The sequence below is a fragment of the Vicia villosa genome, linkage group LG3 (assembly GCF_029867415.1).
Source record: "Vicia villosa cultivar HV-30 ecotype Madison, WI linkage group LG3, Vvil1.0, whole genome shotgun sequence".
NCBI classification, from domain to species: domain Eukaryota; kingdom Viridiplantae; phylum Streptophyta; class Magnoliopsida; order Fabales; family Fabaceae; genus Vicia; species Vicia villosa.
This window is the reverse complement of record NC_081182.1, coordinates 171,078,603-171,100,155: the sequence shown is the minus strand read 5'-3', so window position 1 is coordinate 171,100,155 and position 21,553 is coordinate 171,078,603. Positions and strand designations below refer to the sequence as shown.

Here is a 21,553-nt window from a genome sequence, read left to right as displayed (position 1 = left end):
ACTTGTCATGAGAAATGGGCTTATCTTTTGAATAGGAAAAGTTAGTACGAATTAGGGGTTATTTAGGGAGATAAAAAAGGGAAATTCTATTCATTCTATTCTATTGTAAACCAAACATTGAGGCTAGGGTTTTGGGAGAGAAAAGAACAACTTTGTGGGAGATTGATGTTCTTAGCTTCTTCTTTATTCTTCTTGCTGTCAACCATGGTGATGAGTAGCTAAATCCCTCTTTGACAAGATTGGAGGTAGTAGCTATCCTTGTTAACTATGTATTTCCTCTAACACTTTTGTATGAACTTCATTAGTATTGAAATGGATGAATGTTGTTGTTCTATATTTCATATTTAGATTTGATTTATAATTGAGAAATATATTTCAAGTCTTGTTCTACAACATTTTATCAAGTAGTGGATAAATGCTAGAGATAGATTTATTTGCCACTTTTCTAATTATATCAATCAATCAAGCTTAATGTATTGATAGTTAGAGTGAGAGATCATCTAAAGATTAATATATTAACTTTCACAACCTTGTTTAGACATAAACATTGTTGAGAGGATACTAGAACATTGCATTGCTATTGAAGTATACTTTAGTTGTTAAAGTTACATAGGAGATAGGGATAGTGAAACCAAAACCAATCTTGTCAATCTTTTATCTTTGAACAAATCTTATTTTATTACTTGTTTTACCTTTTGAATAAAAAAATAGAAACTCAACTCAAACCAACTTTGTTACAACTTAAACTTAAAGCGATAGTAACTATAGAACGGCGGTAATATCACCCAATCTCTGTGGATACGATTTAAAAATATTTGCCTTGAATATACTATTCAACACTCAGTCAGAACTTAATAACTCTGCTGCCTCCATACTAAGCTCTAGCTAACCCCGCTCTTGGGTACAAGCATCATGCTAGGTGCGCTTATCATTCAGATAGTCCTGGCCATGATACAGAGGATTGTGGGCCATTGAAGCACAAGATCCAAGATTTAATTGAAGGAGGGCTCATTGAGTTCGAAGAGCCTCGCAAGTCTAATGCTATAAATGGCTAGAAGGAGGGTTTCTTAAATCATTAGTTTTGTTTTCATTCGCAATTTCTTTTCTATTTGCTTAAACATTTGGTCTTACGACATACGCTATGTACTTTACAATAATCATTAATGCATTGCTTACGTTTGTCTTGATTTATTCCTAGTGTTTTCAATATATTTAAAACTGTGTTTTTACTTGGTTTTCATATTTGTGATATCCAACTCTCGTTTAAAGTTGTATACCTTTAGAGGGAGAATGACGAAAACGATACCACAATCTCATACAGTACGCTTTCAAACAGACCGTGTTGACGATGTACAAGCATTGTTTCAATTCCTATACAGTGGAGATATAAGGATGTTAATCCCTCGTCGACCCCTTTGAGCCTAAGAAGTAGGAGTTTTCCTTCGCGTACAAAATAAAAAACCCTCAAAACATAACCTGGGGTAGGGTAGCTGTTCAGTTAGCTTAATTATCCTAAATTGTTCCTTTGAACGAATTCACCGATGGTTCCCCGTGATCATTGAGGCCGGCAGCCAATGTCAACAAAGAAAAAGCAAAAAAACGACGCAAGGCCCGCTAAGTCAAAACCTATTAAGGAGACTTAGGCAAAATTGGGGCACCCCGCTGACTATAGTTTTAAATAAACAGTTCATGCAAAAGTCGGGGATAATAAAGTCAAAAAGAGGTCACTATATACCCTCGACAAAGGGAAAATATTACAAAAAAGGAGGGTGACTGCACTTGCAAATAAACTTTTGGTTTTGGAACCATCATAAATGTCAATATTACAACACCCAAAGTCTTTTGGAGCTTAAACGCCTAGTTAACTAAGCATAGGGCTGGAGAACATCACTAAGATTGGGATGGGTACAAATAAACTTTGAGCCACTATCCTTTGTTTCTTAAAACCGTGAACCAGGCCACGTTACAACCCTTAAAAGCCCTAACTGAAACATGGTTAGTTCGAAAGTACACTGTTGCCAAAAGGTATCCTGACTCCTTAAAGTCTACTATAACTCTTGAGTTGATATCACTTTCTAAAAAAAAAACTTTGTTTTACTCGAATTTTTTTTTAAACTTTCGAGACAGACATATGCATTCGCATCCTATGAATTTCGTTGTAAATCATACTTGTCTATTCAAATGCTTAAATATTAGGGAGAAGTTACACGGGGCATGACTAATGGCTAAAAATCCTACCGACTGACGAAGAAGCTCTAGAAGCACATCAAAAGAAAGAAACATCCCTTACGTCTGACTTGGCTGGATAAAGGCTAATGTGTACACGGGGCATAACCCATTTATCTAGAGCAATCTAATCAAGACCCATGGAGTCTCTCAAAGATGCTGAATAGCCCATGGGGCAAGTCCATCACCTGAGAGCATGATGCAAAGGTCATCCAATATCAGATGGTGTCAATACCACTCTCACATCCTTTCCAGGAACCTTTATAGGACATCTCTTAATCTGTCCATGTAGTCTTCTTTAAGACATGTTCAAATATCTCTTATCCTGTCTAGGAGCCTTTTTCAGATAGTTTTCTTTAAGACACATCTTCTCGTCCTTTCTATGAGCCTTTCCAGGTATCTCTCGTCATTTGCAGGAATCTTTCCAGATAGTCTTCTCTAAGACATATCCATTTCTAAGAACCTCTTTAGGTAGTCTTCTTTAAGACATTCCTTACCCTTTATAGGAGCCTCTTCAGGTAATTTTCTCTAAAATATTCCTCATCCTTTCCAGGAACCTTTCCAGGAACCTTTCTAGGTAATCTTCTTTAAGACACCCGTCAATATTTTCAGTTAGTCTTTCTTAATACATGTTCAAATTTCCCTTATGCTTCCAGGAACCTTGTCAAACTTTGTTTAAAATACAGTCTTCTTTAGGACGGTCTCCTATCCTTTCTAGGGTAATCTTCTTCAAAATGTCTTCTCCTGAGTTTTGTTTAAAACACCAGATAGTCTTTGACCTTCTTTACAAACGTGCTTCCCCGAGCTTTGTATAAAGCACAGCCTTGTTTAAGACGGTCTCATATCCTTTCCAGGAACCTCTTCAGGTAATCTTCTTGAAGACATCATCTCATTCTGAATATTCAGCGAATTCTTGTCCATCGGATATGACCAAAATGCATGACTAATTCTGAAAGGCATCTGCTTCACATTCAAAACAATACTTAGCATCAGGGAGATTGGTTTAATCAAAGGCGATCATTTCTAATAAAGATCCCTGAACCGGGGGAACCACGTCCAGGGGGTTCTCCTAAACAGGGGAAAAATATCGAGGATTACAGGGGCTTACAATCAAGGATCCTATTGACTAGGGCATATCTTTCAAGAATTCAAACACTGGGGAAGTGCATATCAGGCTCGTGGCATGACATGGTAAAAATCGAGTTCCCTCTAAAAATACTTCCTTCAGATTAAGGGGCGCGTCTCTCAAAATCTCGGATGAAGGGGGAAATCACGCCAGTATCACAAGGGGAGCATTATTGCGTAATTGGCCTTCCTACGCCTGTATTATTTACAACCTATAATTTGGGATCGTTATACATATATAACATACATAATTCTCATTTAGGCTTAATACCCTTTTTGGTCCTGTACCTATACCTCGGGGTCCATTTTGGTCCTTTTTCTTTTAAAAGTTTCAAATTGGTCCCTTACGTTATCTAACAGCGTCACGTTAGTCCTTTCCGTTAAATCTGTTAGTCAAAGTCAAAATAAAATGTCACTTGGCATACACTTGGGTCTGATGTGGCATATGCTCATATAATTGATTGAAAAAAATACAAAATTTGCCCTCAACCAAGACTTGAACCATGGACACTTTGGTTGCTCAGCAAGTCACTATACCACTATGCTATTTCATAATTTGTTATTTAATTTACAAATGAAATATATATAACCATGAAACCAAAAAGATAAAATTCAATGGCCAAACTTTGAACCCAAACACCACCACGTAGGCTTCAACCCAAATTAGACCTTTTGAATTAAGCTCTAAACACGTTCAGGTGCTTCTCCCCCAAATTGCACGATTTAGGTCCAATTCCGAACACATCCAGTTCCAATTTGAGTCTCCCTCAATCTCTTTTTCCTCCCATTTTCTTCTAATTTTTCTCTGGACATGGAATCTGTAAGTGCTCAGTTCCTATTCTATTTTCCTCTCTATTGATGCTACAATCTCCATTGTTGAAGCTCAAAATTGCTGTCTTTTTATGGGCTCAGTTCTTCAATTTAAAAATCACTCTTTTTGGTTTTTTTAGACGTGGGATTTAGGGTTATAAAGTTTCTGTTTCTAAAACTCTGTTGGATATTGATTTGGCAGAGAAAAGGTAAAGGGGGTTAGGGTTTAGATATGCAGGTTTCTGTCAAAATGCCACAACAATCTCTCATGTAAGACTTAACAGTATGCTTGTAGATTAAAGCTTGCTCAAAGGAACAAGCTTGAAGATTAAGAGAGATTTGGTTTGGTTATCAAGAGAACTGGTATTGCAATTCAGCGCTCAGATTTTGGTTCGAAAGTCTTGTTCAAGAGAGGAGAAGTGGTCGAAGAGTTGCTTCCAGAGGAGGATGTAGCTAGTCATGAGAGAGGTTTGGCATTGGAAGTCGTTGAAGCTGGGTTGAGCCAACTCGGTTAACTCACCAGGATCGAGGATAGACCCCATGGTGGAAGAAGAAGAAGAAAAAAACATATATTGCAAATGACAAAGAAAGGAGGAGGCTTCAGTTATGTAGCACAACAATAAGAAAACCCTATGTTATGAATTTGTTTTTTTTAGGTTTTTATGTATTGATGAATGTGATGAATCAGATTTCTAGGTTTCAAAATTATGGATTTTCCTAGTTTCACGAAAAAATGAAGAAGGTGATGACTAGATGCCAAATGGGATGCCATGCAAGCAAAAATAGACACCGTTAATGAAAAATAAACGGAAAGGACTAACGTGACGCTGTTAGACAACGTAAGGGACCAATTTGAAACTTTTAAAAGAAAGAGGACCAAAATGGACCCCGAGGTATAGGTACGGGACCAAAAAGGGTATTAAGCCTCTCATTTATTTTAAGAATCTCATTACATGACACATGCATCATGACATTGCATAAAATTAGCGTTGCCTTTTCAGGTCACTTCATAATCATAGGGATATTACCATCCAAGTACGACACAAATATGATCGTATCAATGATTCAATGTTAACGCTCACAGATACAATTCTGATGCTTCATTCCAAGTCTTTCTTCAAAGGCAACCCAGAAGCAATCAAAGAATTTCGTACCTTTCTAGGTAGTCTTTCCCAAAAAAATTATCAACCTTTCTAAGTAGTCTTCTCTAAGACCCTCCTTATCCTCTCTAGGAGCCCTTCTAGGTCAGTCTTGTTTGAGACATATCCAAGTTAACCTTATAGTCTTGTTTAAGACGTATCATATCCTTTCCAGGAACCTTTTTAGGTTAGTCTTGTGTGAGACATATCATAGCCTTTCTAGGTAATCTTGTTTAAGACGTTTCATATCCTTTTAGGAGCCTCTCCAGGTAATCTTGTTTAAGACGTTTCATATCTTTTTTTAGGAGCCTTTCCAGGTAATCTTGTTTAAGACGTTTCATATCCTTTTAGGAGCCTTTCTAGGTAATCTTGTTTAAGACGTTTCATATCTTTTTTTAGGAGCCTTTCTAGGTAATCTTGTTTAAGGCATTTCATATCTTTTTAGGAGCCTCTCTAGGTAATCTTGTTTAAGACGTTTCATATCCTTTTAGGAGCCTTTCTAGGTAATCTTGCTTAAAACGTTTCATATCCTTTTTAGGAGCCTTTCTAGGTAATCTTGTTTAGAACATATCTCAACTTCTTTAGGTAATATTCTTCAAAAATTTATCCAATCTTTTCTAAAAGACATATCTTGCTCTTTCAAAGAGTTTCCTCAGTCAGTCTTCTCTAAGACAATTCTTCCCGAGCTTTGTTTGAAGCCTAATCTCCTTCACATCTGTCAATGATCTACCCTGTTCAGGAAACCTCTTCAGGTAGTCTTATGTAAGACGTTACGTCACCATCTCCTCAAACACAATCCGAACTAGGATCTCCCCCAAACATCTCAAAAAGGTTAAACAAATTCAATGGGTGATAATGAGATAAGGCGTTGGAGTTATCATATATACGTACTCATTTGCGTACACGCAACATTTACATGTGTAAACATTCATACCTCTACACTATACAAACAACAGAATCACATGCATACGCATGATGCATACGCATTTACAAAACAATCTTCTACGCAGGTGAAATCGCACGAACTAGGGCAAATAATCCTATTGGTGCAAGTGAGCTTGCTAGAACTATAGCAAGTGATCCTTTTGGGGTTTCACAAACCAAGGAAACTTACTAGAACTATAGTAAGTGGGGTTCATAAACTGCGAAAGCTTGCTAGCAATACAGCAAGCTGATTACACAACTAACTGTGAGTCCTCGCTATGTAAGACTCGGGCTTTAGCAGGACGATTATTTTCTCTCACACTCGGGCACAAGGTAAATTCAGGGGTCTTCTATTATTTAATAACTCTTCGATTCGAAGAACGTGAGACCTGCGGACTCCCACGCTATTCAATCCAAGGTAATTAAATAGGAGCAGCTGTCATACCCCCAAATTTACCCGATGCGATTTACACCTGTTAATTTATGTAAGGGTATTAAAATTAAGAGTCATGAGGTTTAACATATCTATTGTTAAACCCAACCTCTTATGAAACCTTTAATCAAATTCAGGTGTGTAATTAGCAGGCATCTAGGCCCAAATTGATGGCCCATATATCTCATGATTTCTCTTTTTATTTTTGTAGATATTCTACTACCATAATATATTTGTGTGATGATTAATTGGATTGTTATTATTAAGGTTTATTAACCTTTAAACTAAAGAAAGGGGGGTACATTCAAAGATAGGAAGGGTGTGGCAAGCCCAATTAGCTTAAGCCCATGTAGAAAAAAAACTTTGTTTTAATACTTCTTTTTGCTTTAAATTTTACACTTATATATATATATATATATATATATATATATATATATATATATATATATATATATATATATATATATATATATATATATTCGAAAAAGGAAGAAAAAAAAACATGTGACCAATTTTATTAGTAGCATCATTGTATTGTTAATAGATCATATTAATATTAATTAATATTACTTGTTGATAGTATTATTGTTAGTATTAGGTGTTATCATTAATTTTATTAATAAGATTAACTAAATATTGTTTATATTTCAATATAATATTTATTTGGATTTTCTTAATTAATTAATTAATTAGGTTGACTTAGTCAATGGGTCAAAATTAAGGTTTCGCAAAAAGACTATTCATCTTCTTCACAAGCCCAGCGGCGGTCGCCCCCTTTCAGCCACACAAACCCTAATCCAACCATTAATACCCAGGCCCAGTGAATCAAACGAAACCAAAATCTCAGCAAAACAAATCAAAACGCAAAAGAATCAATTCTTAACAGAAGCAAATCTTAAAACGAAATAATATAATTTCCATTAATATTAGAAAACGCAAAAAGAATGAATATTACAGAAAATCAAATCTGAATCTCTCATCTATTTTTTCCTAATCTAAATCTAAACCTAACTATAAATTGAAAAGAAATTAGATGAAGAAGGGGAGGAAAAGATTGAGAAGCAAAAAGAAATCGGTGACTTTTTTCTGGAAAATCTTCCTCGACGCCGATCTTCATCTCTCTCCGCCGCGCCATCGATCTTCATCTTACCACCGCACCTCTCCATTTCCGGCGAACCTGCAACCGAACATAGAGGAAGAATTAGAAGAGAGAACGAAGAAGGAAGGAGAGATCGAAGAGGTAACGAACAATCCTTAGCTTTTTGTTGTTTTTATTTTGCGAGATTTTGAGGCGGCGGCGCCGTGCCGGCCGCCGTACACTCGTCGAAGCCACCGCGTGTTCTTGAACACCGCCGCGGGTGTTCTTGGTGGACACCGTGTTTGATTATGTTTATGTGTTTTTTTCTGGGTTTTTTTGTGTTTGCCTTTAGAAATAGAATAGAGAACTAGAGAGAGGTTAGAGAGATAGCAAATGAAGAGAGAGAAAGAAGTGAGGAAAATGAGTGGGATTGGAGAAAGTGGGAGGTTAGTCTCCCTTGTGATCCGCCTGATCACTGCCATGTGGCCCTCCGATGGCCACATGGTTTGGCACTTGGATTTGATTCGGTGCAGAGCCTTATCATACTCCCTCAAACAAGACAACATGCAAGCCATCGGATTGGAACGAACGGCCCAGATCTAAGCGAATCCACCACAACACGCATACCCTCACCACATACAATCATAACGGATCACAACCTTCATGGGCCAAACCCATTACTATCCACACACCCCAAATTACTAGCCTTGAACAATGCACACCCCCTGTAGAAAATAAAATAAAGATTAATTATTTAATTTTATAATTTTAATAAATTGTTTAATTGTTTGTTTATATTATTTTCTCCTCGATCCGATTATAATTATTAGTCGCATTGACGAGAGATGAACTTAATTGATTTAATTTAATTAATTTAACTTATTAATATTAATTAATATTCACCCTTGTTTGAATTCTCTTCTCGACCCAACTGAATTTATTGGTTGCATTAGACAAGAGATGGTAAAAATATAACTTAATGGAATCCGTCATCATGTAATAACTAAATTTATAGGTTATGAGAGTTGATGGTAAAAAATAAATTTTCTAAAACACATTTCATTTGCTGCCCGCGACGATCGAATCTATCGGTCAGTGTAACCAGCAATAGCCCGTATAATCCGTTAACTATAATGATCAAATCTATTGATCATCGCAACTAACGGTAACATATTAAATCAGGGTTGTACGCCCAAATCTAAAACATTCAAAACACTTCGAATCAAACTACGAATTTTCATCATTTTCGACAAGGTAACTCAAAATACCTTCAAACCATATCAAATCAAATTCTAAGGCATACAACCCTGTGCCGGAACTACGTTGACTCTGATTCTCCATAAGAAGATACGTAGGCACTTGGATAACCAAGGAGAGTCCCCTTCCCTAAAACCTCAATTCCTCCAAATCTCACTTTTCGCCCTTTTCATTTCTTTAGCTATTAAATCCTAATATTTTAGCCATAATACTTGACCTTAGATTCAAAGCCATAGGAAAGGGTTGAGGGTGCCTAACACCTTCCCTCGACCTGATTATAATAATCTTACCCCGATCTCTTAACTGCGTAGGGTTTTCTATTCACCCTTCATAATAGGTGGCGACTCTAAAACCTATTAATTTTTAGGGCAGGTTGCTACACACAGATCCCTCTAGAATCCACGACTTCCTTGCTTGCACCAAGTTAACCAAAATCCATAATCACAACACCTTATTCTAATTGGATAGCCAACACTCTCAAAACTTCATGACATAGCTTACAGATTTCTTAATTGCACGCAATGCTAATGACTTTTCTCTTATAAATTCTTCAACAATTCTACAAGTTTATATTCCACATATTGATAACCCTATCAACCCCACTTGAATTTATACTATAGATTACGAGCATATACACTAGATGATTTACTTTTTGTGCACTACTCCAACAAGGTATCATGCACTTGGTACGGGATTTTCTCACTTCATTCCTACAAGTAGTTACCCGTCTGATTCTCCATAAAAGATGTATCTCACTCTTACATTCCTCACTCTCTACTGATTGGCTTATGGCCCTTTTAAGAGATCCACATTTCCTCAGAACTCCCGTTGTCCCAAACAGTTCTACAACCACTACTACGGAAAAGGCATTTAACAATGGTTGAGAAAAATATATAATCACGCAGGACCAGACATTTTTATGTAGCACGTGGTAGTATATGCGACACTTTCAATTACGGTCCTATAAGACCCATAATTTTAAAATAAATTAATATTTTAAGATTATAGTATATCCACACCTCTATAATATAATATAATGAGATATTAAATTAAATAGTATTTATATAAGTAAATTCAAGTTATGCAACAAATAATTTTAGGAATTTTATTTCGTTAGTAGTTCTTGATAGAAAGTTTCTAAAAATCTTTGAAATTAATTTCTGGTCTCTCCAATAAACTGTAGTTTTACCCGCTTAAAATGTTAAAATAATCTTTGTTCATCACGAAATTTTATCGGTGAAAACATAATTTTTTTTAGTAGATTACTAAAAAGTTAATAATGAAAATAAAAAAATTATATTTTCTCGACCGACTTTTTATATATAACGCAATATAGAATAACCAGAAAAAGGGTTTTATTATCAGTAAAAGTTATATCGGACATTTTTATCACCGAAAATTTCAATAAAATGATAAAAATCTAATACGAAGATAATATGGATGGAGGAAGATAGGAATCTTTATTATGATTTGCTCAGATGATAGGATGGATGATTACTGCTCTCTAACTAGTAGATAAGTATTAACTTAATGAGTTCATTACGTGCATGAGACATGTAATGCGTAATACGGCTATAACCTTCTAGTAAAGTACTATATAAAGGCTATAGAACCACACTACTGCTGCATATTCTAAAAAAAGCCACAATAACTACTTTTATCTCAGGTAAAATCCTTTTTCTAAAAGTTTTCATGTATTTATAAGTTGCCTTTTTTCAATGATTGTTTTATGAAAATTAGTACATGAAATAAGTTCTACTATAATTTATTATTATTATTATTATTATTATTATTATATATATATATATATATATATATATATATATATATATATATATATATATATATATATATATATATATATATATATATATATATATATATAGGATGTATCATATGAGAATGACATTTTTATGTGAGAATATGAGAATGAACCTGAACCATTATATTTTAAAATAAATGGTGGATATTAGGTGTTAACATTTTTTTCTTTCCTCAATATTTATTTTAAGGGTAATGCTAACGAGTGCCCTAGGGGTACTGGTTAAGAGATAAAAAAGATAATTTGAGCATTGTTTAATAAAGTAAAAAGACATATTTTTACCCAATATATATATATATATATATATATATATATATATTAAATGCATCAAAAATATAAATAATTAACTTTTTTAAAGAAGATTAGGTGTATTCAATGCATTGAATCTAGAATGTTTTCTTAATTTGGAATGCTTAACTAGTACCCCTAGGGCACTCGTTAGCATGACCCTTCTTTTAATAATGGAGGAGGAAGAAAAAAAATTCACAATTAATCTACAACATTTATTTTAAAATTTAATGGTTCAGATTCATTATCACATTCTCATATAAATTACACATTCTCAATAGATTATGAATTAAAATTTTTCAATATGATTTTTTAATAAATACTCTAGAATAATATGATTTCGTTTATACTAAATTAAAAGTCCTTAAATCTAAAACTATTTATTTTCTGAGATTAAAACTTTGAGAATTTTGATTAACTCCATCTTTTGTATAAAGTTGCACGTAAGCAGTTTTGTTTCCTTTGGTAATCTACAAAATTAAAACTACACTCTATATTTTATAAAATTAGGTTAAAAAATTTTGCAAGTTCTAAATTTATTTACTACACTGTTGATATAAAACTATGTTACTATACTAGAGATGTTAGTTTTAACTTCTAGAGACATTAGTGTTTTAACTTCCAGAGACATTAACGGTACTTTGAAAATTTTCAAAAGGGCCTATTCAATTATTTATTTATTTGAGTGCCACAAAATATCAAGACATTAAATATATTGTATATTTGTAAATTAAAGTGAAAAATGAACAAATTTTACTTCCTGTTAGGTGATTACATTGTCATTGTGTCATTAAAATTATACTAAATCAGATATTACTAAGAAGTTTAGAACTTAAAATTTTAAAATAATCTTTGTTCATAAAGAAATTTTATCGATGAAAACATAAATTATTTTTAGTAGATTAATAAAAAAGTGAATAATAAAAATAATAAATTTTATTTTCTCGACCGATTTTTTTAAATAACGCAATATAGAATAACCGAAAAAGGATTTTATTATCAGCAAAAATTATTTCGGGCATTTTTATCAGTGTCACATAACACCGAAAATTTCATTAAAATGAAATAAATCTAATACGAAGAATATATGGATGGAGGAAGATAAGAATCTTTATTATGAATTGTTCAGGTGATGGGATGGGTGATTATTGTTGTGTAACTAGTAGAAAAGTATTAACTTAATGAGTTAATTAGGTAGATGAGACGTAATGCTTAATACTGCTATAACCTTCTAGTAAAGTACTATATAAAGGCTATAGAACCACACTAAATTATGCATATTCCAAAAAAAGCCACAACAGCTACTTTTATCTCTGATAAAATCCTCTTTCTAAAAGTTATCATGTTAGACAAATTATTTATAAGTTGGTTTTTTTTATAAGTTGGCTTTTTTTATGAAAATAATTAATACATGAAATAAGTTCTACTTTAATTTATTATTCTGTTAATTAAAAAAGTAGGTATATATATATATATATATATATATATATATATATATATATATATATATATATATATATATATATATATATATATATATATATATATATATATTGACTTTGACTGTTTGAAGTATAAATTTGATGGGTAAATATAATATATGTTATTCTTATTTGATTGGACTATGACTGTAGTAAAAGAACATATATTAAGAAGTTGTATTTACTTACGTTGTAATGGAAACTGTAATTTTGCAATCACTCTTTTTAAGCATGAAATTAATTTAATGGCTATAAGTTAAGTTATTTAGTAATTTTAAATTCTATAAACCAAAATTTCAAGAGTTAATATGGGTTATTTTAAAATGATAAATACTAGTATGTATGGGAGATGATTTAAAGGTGTAGACAGTGTGATAAATTTTAGAAATAAAATTATAGTAATTATTATGAATGAGAATTTATCAATATGATTTTTTAATAAATACTCTAGAACAATAGTGATTTCATTTGTACTAAATTTAAATTCTTTAAATCTAAAACTATTTATTTTATGAGGTTAAAACTTTAGAGAATTTTTATTAACTCTATCTTTTGAATAAAATTGCACCTAGAGATATTAGAGATATTAGTTTTAACTTCTAAAGACATTAGTGTAATACTAGTTTTTAACTTTCAGAGACATTAACGGTATTTTAAAAAAATTTCAAAGGGCCTTTTTAATTATTTAATTATTTGAGTGCCACAAAATATCAAGATATTAAATATATTGTATATTTGTAAATTAAAGTGAAAAATGAACATATTTTACTTCCTATTAGGTGACGATTTTACATTGTCATTGTGTCATTAAAATTATACTAAACCAGATATTACTAAGAAGTTTAGAACTTCGAACTTCTTTTTAATTTAGTTCGTTTTGGATAAAGTGAACAATCGACCAACCAACTTCAACAAAACATCAATTCTCACAACTATTGTGACCGTAAGGGCAACTCTCCTGCATGAGTGTCTGCCGAGGACTTTTACTCTATCGGTTTATGGTTTGTATTGCAAACCACTATCATCATTTTATACCTTATGACGCTACGCCGTCTTTATGTGTAATATGTTTTATGTCTAATCTGGTTTATATAATTTCTTTAATCAAACATAGTTAAGTTCTTAAAACAAATCTAAATACAAACTTCGTCATAGTGTTTAAAGAAAAAGATGCTATTTTGTGTAAGGAAAACAATTAATTGATTTATTTATGGGAATATTCCCTTTTAAAAATACATTCTCGCTATTAAAAATCGGGGTGTTACAGGTCCAATGACCGTCGTAGTAAACATGAAAGCGCACACTATTTAACAACGATTATTCCTAATAATTGTTGTGATATTATATGTGAATAAATGCCAATCGTTTCATACCAGAATCAACACTACGCCATTTTTTAATTGTTATAAAAAATTGTATCATAAGTACACAATAAATTTGAACAGCTCGAGGTATGCAATCTTTCCAACTTCCACAGAGAATAGAAAGCGTATAGAATTAAAGAAACATTAATGAGAATGTTTGGTTTTTAAACTTTCAAGAGAAGAAGAGTAAGAATCGTAAGGAACAATATAAAAGCCGAAGAACAAAAACACACAAAAAACTTCATTCAATGGAGTCAACATGTGTTATCTTGCTCAAGCTACCAACAATGCTGAGAATCCAAATGTTGATGTAAGGGATGCTGTGGTGCAAAACCAGCCTGAGCCTCAAGATGGTTTTATGGCATAAAACCAGCATCTGATTCAAGATGTTGCTGAAGAATGTGTTGTGTTTAGGCTAATGAGAGCTCTCGGGGTGAGGATGAGAAGAAGAAGAAGAAGGTTTAGACAAATAATTCATTTTTTCAATTCTGATGATGATGATGATGATGAGGCCCACTAATGATTATACGGGTTTTTAATCATATTATAATCCAACAAACAATGCAACCAACAAATTATAGCATGGTCCATAAGCACGCAAATACATTTTAATATGATTCATAAATATACATAAGGAACACACAAATGACGCTAACCAAATACCATATAATAAGTGTCAGATTAAACAAGATATAACAACACACCTAATACCATATAACTTAGTCTATCAAATGTGTTGCAACATTAGAAAATCGTAACATCATGATGACATTTTAACCTAAACGTAACATATAAACATAGCACAAATAATACATAACAATCCTGTTATTTATTAACAGCACATTAAACATTGCATGTATTGATATAGTATTATATTCATACTATTATACAATCAGCAATGCTATGCTTACACCATATTTTACACCCAATACTTACACCGTATATATTGTTCACCGTATTTATACGGTGAACAGTGTATTTTTAATAAAATAATATTAAATGATGAACAATGTTCGTGAACAGTGACGATGAACAGTATTCATGAACAGTGTCTTATAATGATAAAACAAAGTTGGTTAATAAAGTGTAAAAAGTTGGTTAATGTAGTGATGAAGTTGATTAACAAATATCCTGATATTAAAAATAATTTTTTATAGTAAAACAAAATTGGTTAATGGAATGTAAAAAGTTGGTTAATGAAGTTATGAAGTTGGTTAATAAACTGCCCAGATTTTTAATAGTTATAAAGTTGGTTAATTAAGTGTAAAAACTTGGTTAATAAAATTATGAAATTGGTTAATTATATAATTTTGTTTTTATATTCTCGAAATTTTAAAAGTAAAAAAAAATTATTTTAAAAAATTATTATTATTAATTTTTACTGTTTACCGTATAGGTGAATAGTGAAATAGGTGTAGGTGTAGGTGTAAGGAAATGGTGTAAGAATATCATTTTTGTTATACAATAACACATCACACACAAGCAAAAGCACAACATATCACATGTAATTATATGCAGGAAAATGATATGTCGACACCATTTCATACACCTCACACCGTATTTATATACACGAGGTATGTATTATATTTTTTCAATAATTTATCTTGCCTTGATCTTTGTTTAAGAAATTTTTCTTTGTTAAAATTTAGGGTGTATAATGCGGTGTAGGAAAAAGAAGTGTAAAGATATCATACATCGTTCACATTTTTTAACTATATATCTTATGGAAGAAGGACCTTTTATGTTTGAAGAATAGTTTTAGAGGGAAGGGATATGTTGGTATTAATGTTTTTTGGAAAGGAGTGTGTTACAATTTGGTGAATGTGTATGCCCCGTGTTGTGCCTCGGAAAGGATATTAGTTTGGAGTTCTTTAGGGGATTAGAAACTTAAAAGTGGTGATGAGGATTGGTGTGTTGTGGGTGATTTCAATGAGATTTTGAGTAAGGAGGAAAGATTGGGAGAGGGCTCTTTTTTGAATTTTAGAGGTATGGAGGAGTTTCGGGAATTCATTGAAGATATGGGGCTAGTAGATTTTCCTTGTGTTGGAGGAAAGTACACGTGGTTTAAAGACAACGGGAAGGCGATGAGTCGGCTTGATAGGTTTTTGATCTCGAGGAATCTACCGGATGAATGGGGAGTGGTGGATCAAAGAATTGAAAATAGAGACATTTCGGATCATGCTCCGATTCGGTTGAATGTAGGTGTGTTAGATTGTGGTCCTAAACCTTTTAAATTTAACAATGTGTGGTTTAAACATAAAGACTTTAAGTCCTTTATTTCGGAAGAATGGGGAAAGCTTAATGTCAATGGTAGGGGGGACTTTATTTTGTATGAAAAGCTTAGACGTTTGAAAGCTAGTCTCCGTGATTGGAATAGGGAGGTGTTTCGGTGGATCGACTTGAAAGTTAAGGAGGAGGTGGATAATCTAAATGTGTTGGATAGTTTAATGGTGGATAACTTTGGTGGGAATGTTGAAGAGTTGGTGTCTAGTAGGAGGGAGGCTTCGATTGAAATCCGGAACATTTTACACTTGAAAGAAAGTATGCTAAGGCTAAAGTCTAGAGAACTTTGGTTGCATGAGGGTGACAAAAATTCTAGATTCTATCATAATGCTATTAAGGATAGACAAAGAAGAGGTTCTATTACCGTTTTGGAGGGGGAGAACGGTAGGATAGAGGGGGTGGAGAACATAAAGGAAGAGATCTTTAGCTACTTTCAATCTTTTTTCAAAGAAGAAATTTTAGAAAGACCTATCCCGGATGATGTCTCTCTAAAGTGTTTGAGTGGAGATGAAGCCGCGTGGCTTGAGAGACCTTTTTCGGAGGAGGAGATAAAAGATACGGTGTGGGCGTGTGATGGGAACAAAAGTCTCGGGCCGGATGGCTACTCTCTAGAGTTTTTCAAAGATAATTGGGAGGTAGTTAAAGGAGAGATTGGCAAACTTGTTTCGGATTTTTATGAAAGGGCAAAGCTTATGAAGTCTTGTTCCTCGTCATTCATAACTCTTGTTCCTAAGATGAATAATCCTCAATCTTTTGCCGACTTTAGACCTATTTATCTTGTTGGTAGCTTGTACAAAATCTTAGCTAAACTTTTGGCAGCTAGACTAAAGTGTGTGATTGGGAATCTTGTCTCTAGTAACCAATCGGCTTTTGTTCCGGGAAGGAGTATTTCGGATGGTGTTCTAGTGGTGAATGAGGTGTTGGATTTAGCTAAAAGATAAAAAAGGAGTTGTGTGGTCCTTAAGGTCGACTTTGAAAAGGCTTATGATCGTGTTAGTTGGAATTTCGTGAGATTTGTTCTTGTGCGGATGGGTTTTGGTGAGAGGTGGATGAGGTGGATGGAAGGATGTATTTTTTCCAATTATATGTCTGTTCTTATAAATGATAGTACAACGAAGGATTTTAAGGTTGAAAATGGATTTCGTCAAGGAGATCCCTTGTCGCCTTTTTGTTTGTTTTGGTGATGGAGGTGCTATCGGCTCTAATGAGGAAGGCGAAAGAAGTAGGAAAGTTTCGGGGGTTCAAGGTGGATTCGGATGGGGAGGTTGATTTGCTTCAATTTGCGGATGACACAATTATTATTTCCGAGCGAGACACGACAAATCTTTGGAGTATGAAAACTATTCGTAGAGGATTTGAGTTAATGTTGGGTTTGAGAATCAACTTCAATAAAAGTAATATTTACGGGATTAATGTGGGGGAATGGTTTCTTGATGCGGTCTCGAATTTTCTTGCGTGCAAAGTGGGAAGTCTATTGTTTAAATTTTTGGGTGTTAAAGTGGGCGGTAATCCAAGAAAAATCTCAATGTGGAAAGATTTGATTTCTTTTTTGAAGAAGAGGTTAGTGGTTTGGAGAGGTAAGAACCTTAGTATAGCGGGCTAGGTGGTTTTGATCAATGCGGTTCTCAATGCTATTCCGATATGTTCTCTATCCTTCTATAAAGCGCCGTCGAAGATGCTTAAAGAAATTCGTTCTATTCAAAGCAATTTTTGTGGAGTGGCGGAGATCTCGTAAAATCGATACATTGGATTTGTTGGGATACCGTTTGTAAACCGAGAGAGGAAGGGGGCTTAGGTGTGAGAAATGTGGAAATCATGAATGCGGCTCTTATTAGCAAATGGAAGTGGAGGATTTTAACCGAAAAAGAGGCGGTGTGGTGTAATGTCTTAAAAGCTAGATATGATAATGTGAAACTTAAAGTGTTGATTGGAGATATCTCAGTGGGGGGTAAACATGATTCAATATGGTGGAGAGATGTATTGATTTCGGATAACTATGAGAGAATGGGTGATAGGCATTTTGCGAGAGCAGTAGATTGTACCGTGGGGAATGGTAAGGAGACCCCGTTTTGGTATGCGTGTTGGTTGAGCGAGCAGCCGATCATGGAGGCTTATCCGGAACTGTTTGTTTTGGTAGAAAATCACCTGGTATCCGTGGCTGATGCTGGATTCTTGGGTAATGAAGGATGAACCTGGACCGTAACAGAATTGCTGGATTTGAGCTTGCTGTCGGATGCGGGCAGCAGCAGTATCACGACCCTTGTGCAGGATCTTTCGGCTATGCTGCAGCAGTGCTGCCTTCGTGAGCAGATTGCAGACTCCTTTGCGTGGCGTGACGTACCGACGGGTGTGTTCACGGTTAAGTCATGTTATGATCGCTTCAAAACTTATCTCTCGGGCCCTCCTCTCAATGCAGGTTTGGTAAAAAAAGCATCTTTTCTATGGAAAGTCAAAGCTCCCGCAAAAATTCTGTTTTTTGGTTGGCGTATTATTCCTAATAGAATTGCAACTAAAGATCAACTTTTTAAAAGAGGAGTTTTGGTGGATGTTAATGACTTATTGTGTGTTATGTGCATGAAGAAAGAGGAGTCTTTATTGCATCTATTGGGAGAATGCGAGATAACTTCCCGGATGTGGAGGAGGGTGTTCAATTGGATTGGTCATGGCTTGGAGTTATCTTTTGATGAATTTGTTGGCTTCTTTGCTTCTTGTGATAAAGTGAAGATTTTAATCAAGAGGACCATTACGGAGGTGATATGGTTGGCAACGGCGTGGTGTTTATGGTTGAAGCGTAATGCTTATATTTTTGGAAAAGAGTTGTTTAGCTTTTCCGATTGTATGTCGGAGATTATTCTCTCCTCTTGGAATTGGCTCTTATCTTTCTATAAGCTAAGAGATCTTTGTAATTTTCACACCTGGAATATCCTCCCGCTCCTTTGTTTCGAGTGGTAGGAGCTTTTCGTTTGTTTTGGGTGGAGTATCCCTTATGCTCCCTTTATTAACCTCATTGCTTATTTAAAAAAAATACAATAGCATACAAATTTTATTACACAGAGAAGTTACAAACTACCCACACTGGTATGTTTTCGATATGACAAAGATAGTGTAATACGGTGAACTGACTTTATCGAAATGTGCGGATAGCAAGAGTCGCCACCGACTTTTATTTTATCCAAATTATCAGAAAGGCTAAAAGAACAGGAAAAACCTTTTGAATAAAAACTGAGTTTGGGGGGTAATTTATGCAAAGGGAAGGTGTAAGGCATCCTTTGCATCCATGGTTTTCCATGGGCTCTTAATTGCTTTGCTCTTTGAAAGAAATGTAGAAGAAGAAGAAACAAGGACTTTAGCTCGTAAATAAGCGTAGCCTTGAGAGTGTTTTATAAAAAATATGTAAGAAAAGATTTAAGCCAGAGCAAGGCAATTAGGGGCAATTACCTGGTTAGATGAAAAATTTTCTTTTTAGCCTTTCAGGGCTATCCCTACCATAAAAGGGTAAGGAAGTCCTTTGATTTGGAGATTGAAGGGTCGTCGAATTATCGTTCGCCACAAGACTGTCCCATGCCATAAAGGGGGCAGGTAGTCTAAGGGAAGGATCAGAATAGCCTTTCGTTTAGGCAACCAGAGGATACCTCAGCACTTCGTAGGCAACTTCGAGGGACGAGATCATATTTAGCGAATCAAAGCCAGCATCATTAGGGACTTATGATCTGAATGAAATGAGGGCAACATTGCTGAGGTATCCTCGTATTCGAGGGACTTGGCTATTCTGCAAAAACACAAGGCAACAGGCAACAGGCAACAAGAGGTGTACCAAAAAAGCTGTGTGGGTGCAACAATCATGTGACCAGATTCAAAATGATTTATCTTATAATTAAGTGATTCTAATTCAATTCAGGGTTACCACTCCCTAAGTTACTAACCACGCAGTATTAATACAATATATATAACAACCATGCATAACATATATCTAGAATAATGCAATACATAGCTAAAAGATGGTACTAAAATCATACAATACGCCTAAACGGCCATAAGTTCATGTATAAGGTACATCACTAGTAAACCAAAATACATAACCATAACATAGCCAAAAAAAGAACAAAATACAACAACGGAAAAAAATCACAAGACATCTATCACGCCCATCTCTAAACTTCCTTGCCTTTTCCCTTCTCCTGAGAAGAGGCACCTGCAAAAATAATAGGAATGGGGTGAGATACTAATCTCAGTGGGTTTCCCTATCTCAGGGTCCACTCGGTTCTACAAGGCTGTACCAATGTTGTTAGCAGAAAGACTATTTCCTTTCGGTTCCGAAGCCTCTCACTTCACCTTATTGGAAATCATTATTTCAACATACAATTGTTAAATAATATAGACTATAAGAAACATGGGTTGACATCGAATCACATCTCACGATTCGATTCCTTAAAGTCATGGAATTAACATCGAATTGCATCTCACAATTCAATTTCTCAATAATGAATACAAAGAGGGGAAGGTATTGGTTCGCATCCCCGGGAGTTCATCCCCGAAGAATACTCCTGAACTACGGAGCACCAATCAATCTCGAGCGTCGCACCAGAGAAGGACCTTCAATATATGGTCTAGGAGCATCCTTGAACATCGCATCGCAAGGACGACCACATATAAGTAACAAGCATCGCACTGTTACTACCCTTATGCCCATTATATAACCATTGTTCATGACACAACATTGTTAGTTAACCTCTGTTAATCCTTCTTAATATGTACCCTAAAGTTTACCTCACCAAGTTTTGGTTTTATTAATCAAGATATACACTTGGATTTTAGTAATATTAAGGATCATTCTAAGGTTATGGAAGCTTAGGCAAATCGTAGCCCTTTCCGTTAGCTTTCCAACGCCTCCGACGGCACCTAATTCTGAGTTACGGAACTCAAGTTATGCTATTTTCAAATCTGTTTTTTTTTTCAATGCAGTCTCAGGAAATCGATTTCCAATATGGGGGAATCGATTTCCTGCACGCAGAATGCCCAGAAATCCAATTTTTTTATTAGAAATCGATTTCCAATATATGGGAATCGATTTCCTGCAACTCAGACTGATAAATACTTAATTTCCTGCATAAAAACCAGTCCCAATACATCTATATCCATCCTAAACTATCCCAAACATAAAATATTCATTCTTAACAGGAAATTTCAGGTAAGAACAACATATAACATGAAATCAAGCAACATCATGAACAACATGGTTCAATATGCATGTTCATAAATCAATGATAAAGGGAAGTCATTCTCCATATTCACATACAACACAAAATCAGCAAGTCCCACAAGA

The 21,553-nt window shown here is 34.4% G+C and overlaps 1 protein-coding gene across 1 annotated transcript; it reads left to right on the top strand.

Moving 5' to 3' along the window:
• The first annotated feature begins 17,413 nt into the window (after positions 1-17,413).
• LOC131659376 (uncharacterized) lies at positions 17,414-18,536 on the top strand. Its single transcript, XM_058928579.1, has 3 exons — positions 17,414-17,790; positions 17,949-18,302; positions 18,416-18,536. Exons 1-3 carry the CDS (start codon positions 17,414-17,416, stop codon positions 18,534-18,536), a joined length of 852 nt encoding a protein of 283 aa, XP_058784562.1.
• Positions 18,537-21,553: the final 3,017 nt, after the last annotated feature.